This window comes from Pelophylax lessonae (genome assembly GCF_965119305.1).
Source record: "Pelophylax lessonae genome assembly, chromosome: 4".
Classification (NCBI taxonomy): domain Eukaryota; kingdom Metazoa; phylum Chordata; class Amphibia; order Anura; family Ranidae; genus Pelophylax; species Pelophylax lessonae.
Genome location: NC_138771.1, coordinates 141,094,566 through 141,107,356, shown reverse-complemented (window position 1 = coordinate 141,107,356; position 12,791 = coordinate 141,094,566). Strand labels below are relative to the sequence as shown.

The 12,791-nt window shown below is 42.8% G+C and overlaps 1 protein-coding gene across 2 annotated transcripts in view; it reads right to left on the bottom strand.

The window, feature by feature from the left end:
• SCAPER (S-phase cyclin A associated protein in the ER) overlaps positions 1 to 12,791 on the bottom strand; it is a 422,169-nt gene that overhangs the window by 79,336 nt on the left and 330,042 nt on the right. For both annotated transcript variants that reach the window (XM_082252843.1, XM_082252842.1), the window contains exons 22-23: positions 4,639 to 4,868; positions 4,360 to 4,515 (exon numbers count right to left, since the gene is read on the bottom strand). In XM_082252843.1, the coding sequence (XP_082108969.1) occupies positions 4,360 to 4,515; positions 4,639 to 4,868 (386 nt within the window). The remainder of the gene's footprint in view (positions 1 to 4,359; positions 4,516 to 4,638; positions 4,869 to 12,791) is intronic.

Below are 12,791 nucleotides of genomic sequence, written 5' to 3'. Positions count from 1 at the left end.
TGAAGAGTATTTATCTGGAGCATTGGGGTCCTTCCAAAGAAGCAAAATAGGTTTCGATGTTTGGAAACCAAACAAACAGAATAGGATCCTGGCATATGTCTTGAATAAATGTGTCAAAAGCTCCTAGGAGCATTAGCTTAGGTAGAAACAAATACATTAAAGTAGTTGTAAAGGCAGAAGGTTTTTTTTATCTTAATGCATTAAGATCAAAAACCTTCAGTGTGCATCTCGATTCAGCAATGTGCACGAGTGCGTCAGCCGTCCGGGACTCTCTCTAATTGGCTGGGACAGCAGCGGCGTCATTTGCTCCCGCCGCTGTCAATCAAAGTTGGTTAGCCAATGAGGGGAGAGGGGGGCTGGGGCAAAACCTTGGCTTCATGTCTGAATAGACACACAAAGCTGCGGCTCGGCTCAGGTGCCCCCATAGAAAGTTGCTTGCTGTGGTGGCACTCGACAGGAAGGAGGAGCCAGGAGCGCCGGAGAGGGACACGAGAAGAGGAGGATTGATGCTGTCCTGTGCAAAACCACTGTACAGAGCAAGTAAGTATAACATGTTTATTATTTTTAAAGAAAAAAAAAGCAAGACTTTAGTATTACTTTAAGCCCAGCAATTGGGCCAAAAAGGAGTGTGGACATTGCCAATAGGACTCCAATCTGAGGACAAGTCAAAACATGAAATAAATTAATATCTGAAGAGGAATATCTAGGACGTGTAGCTTGTGAGCATAGACCCATCTTTTCCATTTTAATAGGAGGCAAATAGAGACCGTGTATGAACCTAAATTACATTAATTTGTCCACTATACTGACAATATCTGAAAACCGGGATTGCTGTAAATCATTCCTTAAATCCTCAAGTAGGGATGGAATAAATTCAGACCAATTGCATTGAGCCTTCTGAAAGAGATGAGGGCCCATAGCCCAAAACGTAGTCATTGGTGACAGACAGTGTGCATTCATGGATGCACACCCACACCTGCATGACTGTCAAAATGGGAGCAGTGGCTGTGTCAGTGCAGCTCATGCATCCCAATAGACATGAATGGATCTGCCTGCATGTGGATGCACAGAAAAGCTCTGGAACCTGTGCGGGCAAAGACAGCCCTCTGCACAGATGTACACATAGAAATGCCCATGTGAACAGGGCCTAATACTCAAATGGTAACCTAAAGCTATGCTACTAGTCTTACTGAGGTGGATATATATGCAACAGCATAATGTCTAAATTCTTACATATTTTTATCTCTTTATAATTCTGTACTACTGACTGCTATGAGTCGTGACTTCTTTTTTTTTTAACAACCCTTTTTCTCCTGCTTCCTGCTCTTCCACTTTATTGCTCTTTGTTGGCATGGTAAACAGTAAACAGTCACATCCCTTATCACAAGTGTCATCACACAGACTTGTAGAGTTTTATGTGATTTGGTGTGGCACATTTTCAAAAGAAGAAAACCGAACAGGGTTAGTTCACACTGTGTGCAGAAACGTGAATATTTATTATGTAGGTCTCTGCAAGGACAAGAAGAAACAATTGTTTTCTATGAGCCCTGTTCACACCATAACACTGTTGTCATCAGAGTTTTTCTGTGCAGAAATATGTAAGATAAGTTTGCTGCAAGGGCACTAAATACAAAATTGTTCTGTATATGTTCTGTTCACACCACAATGTTGATGTCACATGTTTTTTTTTCTGCGTTTAAAACGGCATACACATTTGCAGATTTCTGCACAGAAAAAATCTGCACATAATACCAGTGTTGTGGTGTGAACAGGGCACATATGAAATAATTGTATTCTTTGTGCCCTTGCTGAAACAGGTGCAGAAAAATATGATGTGAACAAGGGTAGCTGTGAGCCAAGCAATGTAAAGCGGGACTATATTGTATCTGCAGTTTATTTTTTGCTAAAATAGCTAAAGGAAAACCCACACAGGGTTTTCATACAAAGGCACAACTGTACTTATTAGAGAAATCTTATTATGCAACCTAAAACATTCCACTTTAAACATTACAATTTAATTAGACATTATTCAAGACATATACCAGGATCCTATTCTGTTTGTTTGGTTTCCAAATTTGATTCCTAGTTGACCAGTATAAGTTTAGGTATGTGTTGTGTTGAGTTGTTAAAGCGGAACTTCACCTAACCTAGTTGTTACAGGTACCCGCTCCCAGTTCCGCTGGAATCTTGTAGGCAATCCCAGCAGATGTTTGTTCCCCTCCCTTACTGCAACCTCCTAAAACACATCACAGGTCCCAGAAGACTGTGGAACCACATATAGGGCACATGTGCAGTGTGAAGCCACAAGAAGTCACATAAGGCTTCCCAGTTAGCAGGGCGGTGTCAGGGACCTGAAGACTGGCAAAAGAACTGGCTTGGGTGAGGACAGCGATGGATCCTGGACAGGTAAGTTTCTTTTTATTATAAGTCAGTGTTGTGCATGAGAGCAGTGGCTCTCCAAGAGCGCTGGTGGTGGACCCCAGAAAAGGAGGATCGGGACTGCTCTGCGCTAAACTATTGCACAGGGCAGGTAAGTATGACATGTTATTTTATTAAAAAATAAATAAATAAATAAAACTTTACAATCACTTTAAGGCCCCGTTCACATAGGGGCGATCCGACTTGGGGTGGCGACCTCCGAGGTCGCGGTGCGAGCAGCACGCCGCGACCTCGGAGCGGCCGCCACGGACTTCATAACATTGAAGTCTATGGCGGTCGCTTCCGGGTCGCCCCAAAGAAGCTCCGGACCCTTTTTCTAAGTCGGAGCGACTTGTGTCACTCCTATTAGAAGGGGTCCGCAGCTTCCCTATGGAAGGCGACCTACGGCGACCTGTGAGGCTAAATAATGGCCTTTGTTCCCTTTCAGTTTAGCACAAAAAAAAAAAACACAAATCATGTTCAACGGATAAGTGCACTTTTTCCGAACAACTCATTAAATGCAAAAGATAATTGCTTGGCAGTCATGCTGATCCTTTGGCATCAAAGATCTGTCACTAATCCAGAACAGGTATATATATAAGAGGTTCTGACTTTACTTGGATTTTACTGATGTGCATAAGTGTTCCAAGTGAGTGGCTAAAAAGGATAGTATTGTGGATATGGAGCCATTGGGTCAGCATTATAGCAAGGAAACTAGAATATTCACAAATAGGTCAGCAATGGCAGCTTTCATGTTTCTCTCAGAATATGTACTTCTCCTTTAAAAAAGTTGGATTTTTCTAAAACATACACCACAGTCATATTACAAAACTATTGTTCTTAGAAAGTACACGTAAGAGCTGGACACCACAAAAAGGTCTTAACGGCTTGCAAACGCCGCACGACTATTTACTGCGTCGGTCAGCCCCTCACAGGCAGAGCGACGTAGTACTACGTCGCTAGCCTGTGAGGGTCTAGGGAACGAGCGCGCGCCCCCGGAGGCGCGCTCCCGCGCGGTCACGGACCACCCCTGCGCGTGTGACCGGCGGACCCGATGTCCGCCGGTCACTCGGCGATCGTCGGTGCAGAGGGAGAAAGGCAGGCAGCTGATGTAAACAAGCCGTCTGTCATTCTTCCCTGTGTAGAAACAGTGATCATACGGTTCTACTATGTAGGACCGTTGATCACTGTTCCTACACCTCAAGCCACAGCCAATCACAGTTAGAATCACGCCCCTAGGGACACACACCACCCCTCCCTCTCAAAAAAGTTAACCCCTTCACTGCCAGTGTAATTTTACAGTAACAGTGCATATGTATAGCACTGATTACTGTAGAAATGTCAATGGTAACCCCAAAAGTGTCAAAAATGTCAGTCAAGGGTCCGATTTGTCCGCCGCAATGTCGCAGTACCGCAAAAACAATTGCAGATCGCCGCCATTACGCATTAAAAGAAAAAACAACAAAAATGACAAAAATCTTTCCCTTTGTTAGTAAACGCGATAACTTTTGCGCAAACCAATCAAAATACGCTTTTTGCGATTTTTTTTACCAAACATATGTAGCATAAAACAAATTGGCCGAAAATGTAAAAAAATTTTGATTTTTACATTTTTTTGGGGGGAATTTCATATAAAAAAATGTGAAAAATATTGTTATTTTTGCAAAATTGACGCTCTTTTTTTCTTTATAGCGCATGATCAAAAAAATCGCACAGGTGATCAAATACCACCAAAAGAAAGCTCTGTTTGTAGGAAAAAAAGGACGTCAAATTCGTTTAGGTACAGCGTCGCACGACCGCGCAATTGTCCGTTAAAGTCACGCAGTACCGAATCGCAAAATAGGCCCTGGTCAGGAAGGGGGTAAAATCTTCCGGGGCTTAAGTGGCTAAAGAAACACATTAAAACAACAGAAATAAATGAGTTTTAGAGAAGCTCCTTACTTGCCAGACACAGAAATACATAGCCTGCACAGTTCATGTAGCAGAGTAGTAGCCGCCTGCAAAAACAAAGATATTTTGGGACTTTCATCAAGAGGTCCTTGTACAGAAAGAAAGCAGCTGGATAGTTTGTCAATCAGACCAATATTAATGGTGTAGCTGTAGAAGCAAAAAAAAAAAAAACAAGCAAACATCAGAATCATAGTCTTATGCACATAATCAATACAAGTTATAAAAAGAACACTGACAATAATAATATCTTGGCCTGACAGATGCACAGACCTGATAATGTCCTGGACACGTCCATTGAAAGCATCAATTGGAGACATCTTAGCTTTGGCTTCAGGCTTTGTTTTGATGACTTCATTCTGTCCACATCCAGCTGGAGTACTGGCTGTTAGACATGAGAATATTTTACAGAAGAGCTGGATGAGTCCTGTGGTTAAACTATCAAAGGTCTGCTTGTTAACGCTTCTCCCTTGGCTAGTCTTGTCATCATCTGGGACAAATAACTATAACAAAAACAGAAATGTTACCATTTTTATATGCAGTTCACGATGTTACAAAAATTAATCATCTACAAAATGCTACTGAGTTCAACTGTTTTTGAGACTCATTATTATAGACAAAAATATGAAACATGAAAGATCCCTACGTATATACATAGCATACGTAACATATACTGTATGGTGGATATATGGTGGGACTGATCAAAAATTAAACATTTGTGGGTCAATACTTATCTGTTTATATACACAGTACCAAGCAGGGGCATACAGTATGCAAAAATCCTCATGGGGCCCTTCTTAATTTTAGGGTCGAGGCTTGCTGCAAACACCTAAAGCCTAGTACACACGGGCCTAATTTCAGGCAGTATTGGCAGGTTCAATAGAAACCCACCAAAATTCGCATCGCATACTAGCTCATTATGTAATACTTACCTTAGAACGAGCCCCCGCCGTGCCGCCCGCTTACCTGTATGACGGGCGACATGTTCAGTCGCCCGTCTTCCGGGATCGCGGCATCCGGCCATCTGAATGGCCGGAGCCGAGGTGATGTCACTCCCGCGCACGGGAGCCGACGGTCACGGCACGGGGCTCTGTAGGAAAGGCACCAGCTGCCGTTCCTTCAGAGCGCCTGCGCCAGTGACGTCACTGGCTGCATGTAAGGTAAATATCTCCTAAACGGTACATGTTTAGGAGATATTTACACTACCTATAGGTAAGCCTTATCATGGGCTTACCTATAGGTAAAAGTTGCAGAGGAGGGTTTACTTCCTCTTTAAGAAGTCTTCTCTTTTTTTTATCTTTACAGAAGATAAGCAAACACTGGCAAAAGCTTATTGGTCTGCTCAAACAATAATAGCTCAAGTCAAGGGTAAAGCGATTTGGTATCCGAGTACCAAAAATATAGCAGCCATACCAGGGGACTTAATGAAAATTTTCTAAAAAGTTCAGAACCTGTGGACACCTCACTAATATCTGCAGGATCATTCTTTATTGACTATTCATATCTTCCAGTTGTATTTATTCTTGGATGTTGCAAAAGATTCAGGGGCCTAACTCCACTTTTGAGGACCTTTCCTCCGGTAACCCTTCTCTTTTAAATAATCATTTATTTGTCCCTTCTCTACTCACAGAATGTGCTAGTCTACCCATCAGGACTTCTATTAATTCATCATTAAAAAAAAAAAAAAGGTTTCTGGCTGGAGTTCAGCTTTAAAGCACACTGAAAGAAAAGGCAGAGCAGAGGGGTAATGTCTGCAAAATTGCTGAGTGTCCATTAAAGACATTAAACACTTAACCAAATAAGGGAATTGTTTTTTCTCACAAATAGAGCTTTCTTTGGGTGGTATTTGATCACCACTGGATTTTTTTTTTTGCTAAAAAATGTAATATTTGAAAAACAAGAAAAAAAAAACAAATTTTTTTTTACTTTCTGCTATAAAACATATTCAATAAAATAGTAAAAAAAAAAATTGTGAAATATAGGCTACATGTCTATGGCAAATAAATTCCTATAATGTATACTAATTGGTTTGCATGAGTTATAGCATCTAAAAGCGACTTGTAGTGCGGCGGAAAATCTGACACTAACTGACGCTGGGGGGGAAATAACTAACTTCCACTGACATGACCAGTGACATAATACAGTGATTAGTGCTAAAAATGTGCGCTGTAACTGTACTAATGAAACTTGCTAGACGGGGGTTAACAGGCAATCAAAGGGTTTAACTGTGTGCCGGTTCTGTTTCACAAAGCAATGTGCAGGTTTTTACTCCCCGCTTTGCAGGGAGAAAGAAAACAGCACACCGCTGCTGTCAGAGGAGGTCTCTGTGTTGTTTGCCTACACAGAGCTCTTTTCTGTCATGCGCTCAGCCGATCAGCGGGTGCCGGCCATAAATCATTGGCTGGGACCCACTGATTGCCTTGTGCTGCAGCGAATGGCAGCACAGCCCTGGTGGTGGGCATGCACGCGCGTGCCTCCTACCCAGGAGAAGCGGATCACATACAGGTACATCATATCTGGAAAATTTTCAGACAATTTATATGGCAGTCAGCAGATCTAATGTGATTTTCACTAGAAATCAGGACTAGCAAAATTTGTGAAAACACTAAATACTATCTGTTAATATACTAAAGGAAAAAAGTAATATACTGTTTTTACCGTATGCTTTGAGTATTCACATAAACACCCTTCTACAATGAACAGTTTTTATTTTTTTATGGAAATGAACAGTTTTCTTTCTTTAGGGAAATTAAGTTTTCTTTAATGTGCAGATGTTTAACATTGCATATTGTGATGCCATAATTTATATATGCATTTTGATTTTGTACATCAGAAAATAAAACCAGTCAAAAAAGCAAAGCATTAAAAAACTTTGTTCTTTAGCAGTTTGTTCACAGTTCTCAAGGTGATCCAAGAGAGAATTACTCTGACATTTGATGTAGTATTTGTATGTAAATAACACATTGTTAAATACCTTGTTTCTTAGAATTTGTTTGCATGTATGTTCTATGAACACAATGCCCATGGAGTGTTTCCACAATGGCTCCTCTATGTTGGTTGCATGTGATCAGACAACAGAATTTTACATAAAGAATGGTCCAAGCAACATACATTTTTGCCAACTTCAAGAGCCGTTTCTGAATCATTTGTCTGGATAAACTGCATATTTCCCCAAGCCTATACACTTAATTAGATTAGCAGTTCTAGGGATACAATTGAGGTTGTGGTTTATGTTTTAGTTACATAAACTATATGGCATTAATTCCATAGAGTTCAGTGAAAGCAAAATAGAATGTTCCATTGAGTTCAGTAAAAGCAGAGTAGACATAACTATCAGGAATATGGTTATATAAAGAAATATAGAGAAATCATGCTTAAGTAGAACTTGTATTACAATTTTGCTTGTGTGGATTCTGAGAAACTATATCTGACTTTCAAATCACATGATTTTAGCAGAATTGGAGCATTTTTCTCTCTAAAAATCCACTCTGAGGATGGATGTTCTGGTCTAAGATCCAACAGCTGCAAAGTCGTATGCAGCCACTCTGCCCCCACCTCCTGTCCAATCAGTGCGGAGTGTATTATGAGAAGGCATTCACAAAATACAAAGCCTTCTGTAAATGGACAGTGTAGGGGAAGGGATGAGCAGAGCTGCTGTGTGAAAAATGCAACATCTCTCCTGTCAGCAGTGCTGGGAGTATAGTGATGGCTGTACTTCCAGCACCCAGTAAAACTGTCAGTTGTAACTAGAAGAGATAAATGTGCCATAAAAGGTGGCATGCAACTTGGCCTAAACCCATAGTAAGCCAGCACATTTATTAACTAATTATTGTAGTTCAGGTTTAAAGTAGAACTAAAGGCAAAACTTATTTTTCATTTTGGAGAGAGTAAAATCTCTCTCAGTTTTTTTGCCGAATGTGTCCCATTGGGGACATTTCACTTCCTGTCTATAGCCCAAACAGGAAGTGAGGGAATCCTTGATTTTTACCAGAACTATGGTCCCCTATGGAGGATTTCCCCTAATGTTCTGGTGACGACTTTGGGACTATCTTTCACATTTAGGCCTAGTTTACACCATACGTGCAGAAAAAACTGATGGAAAAACGTGCAGATATCACTTGCAGACACAGGAGTTTACATCAGTTTAATGGACGTTTCAGTGAGTTTTATACATGTTGCAGATTCCTGCGCATAAAAAATCCACACACAATAGTAGTGTTGTGGTGTGAACAGGGCACATAGAGAACAATTGTTTGCACATGGTGTGAACAAGGCCTTACCCTAAGTTTAACAATAAAGAGGACAAATACAGAGGGGAAATCTCCCTAACGGGGGGCACTCTGGATGTAGGAGCAACAGAGATACGTTTGGACAGCAGCATTGTCAATATGGGGGCATGCTAGTGTTAGATAAACTAGCAGACGGGTCAAACACTATACTGTACAATCAGATTACACAATGACCATACAATGTTTTTTTAGATTTACCAAAACTATGTAATATGAGGACAAACCTAAACAATCCACTCAATTTGCATCCAATCAGGCAGGCTCTTGTAATACATAGTTGACAGCAGATCTAAAAGGAGATTGTACAACCAGTTTGTATAGTGTATAGTCACTATTTTTAGGGCCCTTTCACATGGGCTTTCCGATCAGATCCTCCTGTCAGGTTTTCAGGTAGACCTGATCAAATGTTCCATATAGCTCTATGGACAGACAGAGGTAAACTGGCTTCTGTCCATTTACACCTACCTACAACTAAGTCCATCCAGGTTCAGAAGAACAAAAAAGTTTGGGAGAACAAAAAGGAAAAGGACTGCATCCTTTTTTCTTTTTCTTTACCAAAATATGATAAGATCGGAGGTAGCTTGATGTACACAGACACCAGAGTCCATTTATATCCGGCTAACCAAAAAGCTATCACGGGTCCTCTCATGCCTGCTAGACACAAACTGAATGGGCACGGATGTAAAAAAAAACTGACATCCGTCCTATTCGGATCCAGTTCAGCAGGATATCTGCAAAAAGGTGACCAGATTTTTAAAATTAAATCCGGGGACATATTTTTTTGGGGATATGACTATCAAATGTTAAAAAAGATAAGATGGAGAAAAAACTTTATAAAGTATTAGAGGGGTGCGGAAAGAATGGCGGTGGGTGGTACGTGTAGCAGAGGGGTGCGGAGTGTATGGCGGTGGGTGGTACGTGTAGGAAAAGGGGTGCGGAGTGTATGGCGGTGGGTGGTACGTGTAGGAGAGGAGTGAGGAGTGTATGATGGTGGTGGGTGGTACTTGTAGTAGAGGGGTGCAGAGTGTATGATGGTGGTGGGGTGGTATGTGTAGGAGAGGGGTGCAGAGTGTATGGCGGTGGGTGGTACATGTAGGAGAGGGGTGCGGAGTGTATGGCAGTGGGTGGTATGTGTAGGAGAGGGGTGTGGAGTGTATGGCGGTGGGTGGCACATGTAGGAGAGGGGTGCGGAGTGTATGGCAGTGGGTGTTACATGTAGGAAAGGGGTGCAGAGTTTATGGCTGTGGGTGGTATGTGTAGGAGAGGGGTGTGGAGTGTATGACGGTAGGTGTTACGTGTAGGAGAGGAGTGCGGAGTCTATGGCGGTGGGTGGTATGTGTAGGAGAGGGGTGTGGAGTGTATGGCGGTGGGTAGCATGTGCAGAAGAGGGGTGCAGATGTTATAAAAGTATATGGTGTGAATGAGTTCTAATTCATTGCTCTAGCACTGCAAAGGCCACTTGGCAGTGGCATGCATGGAGCAATTGAAGTTAGCTGTACAGCACTAGTACTGGCCTCCTACCATGCTGCAGACACTGCTGTCACTACCCCACCCCCCATCTCAAGCTCCTTCCCGAAGCCCCTGCACACAAGTCTCAACATCTTGGAAAACCTGTCAACTCACCTCCCTCCACACATCTTGCTGAACAAACTCCTGCAGGCATCTTCCCAGTGGCATCATTAGCAGCTGGAAGCTCCGCATTCACCTCTATAGTCTTTCTACAAGCAGCACTGGAGGAGACTTCAGGTCAGCGCTGTAGTCTCATAGCAGAGCTGTATTCAAATGGCAGTGCCATATATTTACTTAGCCACATTGGAGTGGCTGCAGAGGGAAATGGTCAAGGCCGGACTGGGAGTAAAAACCAGCCCTGGAAATAATTTCATACCAGCCCTATAGCATTATTATAACAGCCCAACAGCATAACTTCGTTATAATGAAGTTATGCCCATCAGCATAACTTCATTATTTTCTTGCTCATAAAAAGGAAAATCATGCATTAAAGCACATTTGAAGAGTGTATTATACTCACCAGTGCTCATCAGCTCAGCCTCATCAGTGCCCATCAATGCAGCCTCATCAGTTCCCATAAATGCAGCCTCACCAGTGTCCATCAATGCAGCCTGATCAGTGCCCATCAATGCAGCCTCATCAGTGCCCATCAGTGCAGCCTCACCATTGTCCATAAATGCAGCCTGATCAGTGCCCATCAATGCAGCCTTACTAGTAACCATCAATGCAGCCTCACCAATGTCCATCAATGCAGCATCACCAGTGTCCATCAATGCAGCATCACCAGTGTCCATCAATGCAGCCTCACCAGTAATTTATCAATGCAGCCCGATCAGTGCTCATCAGTGCCTGATCAGTCTCACCAGTGCCCATCAATGCAGCCTCAACAGTGCCCATTTATGCAGCCTGATCAGTGCCCACAAATGCTGCCTGTGCCCATCAATGCAGCCAGAACAGTGTCCATCAGCTCATGCCTCACCAGTGCCCATAAAGGCAGCCCGATCAGTGCCCATTAGCTCAGCCTCATCAGTGCCCATCAATGCAGCATCATCAGTGCATGGGGATTAGAGAGAGGAGAGCCGCCAGATTACACAGATCTCCCGCCTACCCGGCGCAGCCGCTGTCATACGAAGTCCCGCCTCCTGAACTGGCTCCTATGACAGATGTCACAAGTGTTCTGTATATCATAAAAGCCGGTCCAGGAGGAGGGCCTTCGTATGGCAGCGGCTGCCGGGTAAGCGAGTGATCCCCACTCTATGTTTTCCTTCCCCTCCGAGGCAGCCCAATGGGCCAAGAAGGACCCATGGTAGGGCCAGCCCTGGGCACCCCCCTCTGCCCCAGCTCGCGTTGCACCCACACAGCATTGGCCCTGAAAAGCAGGGACAAAACCGGGGACAGACTTGGTCTGGTGACGGTGTCCCCAGTCCGGGGACTTTCCCCGGAAACATCTGGTCGCCCTAATCTGCAAACTGATCCACTGCTAATCATAGCGGTCCACGCTCCTTGTGAAAGACCCATTACTGGCTCGAATTTCACTTTTAGAATTGATTTATACCCTGCTATCTGGCTTCAATGCACTGGTGATAGCTATAGACCAGCTCTAAAAACAATGCTCCAATGGTAGTCCAGTGCCACTTGTTTCTGGGACTGCAGTTTTTTGGTTGCTCTGGATTTATTCTACCATACCTATCCAAAAGTAGACTCAGCAGAGCATAATAAACTACATTTCAAAGCACCAAGAGCCGGTACTACTGGTTTGATGCTAAGCAGAAATCATAAAGGAGAACTGTTGTAAGTGTGACAAGATATTGAGCATAAAGTAATAGCAAACATTCTTTTCTTTACAGAAAGATGACAAGGATGAGTCACATTGGCTTCACTTCTTTTCACCAGAAAAGCTGTGTACTGGAAAGAGGAGTCTTGGAGCTACATCTCCAATGAAGTGATTAAAAGGTTAGCAACGCAAGGCAGAGACTTGACTCAAACAATTCATCTATTGTCTGTGATACCCTATATTGCTGAAGCAAGTTTATACAAGTGAACACGTTTTAACAAGATGTACAGAGCACACGCAGGCACGCCCTCACCTTCCAGCTTTCTCTAAAGGCGTTTTTTTTTTTTTTTTTTTTTTTTTTTAGGTTATTAGCATTATTTTTGGTAAAACACAGAGATGTTGTAATCATGAAACCATCTTGCTCTTGTCCTGTAAAATTTGTACCACTGATAGTATAACACATTTAGTTGTTACCAAAACAAAATTTTGTATAGCTTGAAAAAAATGTGATACTTGCATGATCTTTAGGGAACCCACTACAATAAAAAAGGTTCTATTCTTGCCTAAATGTACCCTAAGGGCACAGCACCACAAAGACCAAAAGTCAGCACCTTACAGGTGCATTCTGGGATAAAGGGCTGAATTCAGGCTGCCCCACCATTTATGGGGCAGGCTGAATGTACCCAAGTTGATTGATCACCTTGGGTACAACCAGCCTGTTTTTGATTTTACATGTGATTATTGCTAGTGGCTGTAATAGCAACTAGAAATATTCACTGTGTTCTCCAAGCAGGGACAGCTTCCCCTGCGCCCCCACCTGGAGAATACAATAGTCCTGCAGGACTGTCTGTGTC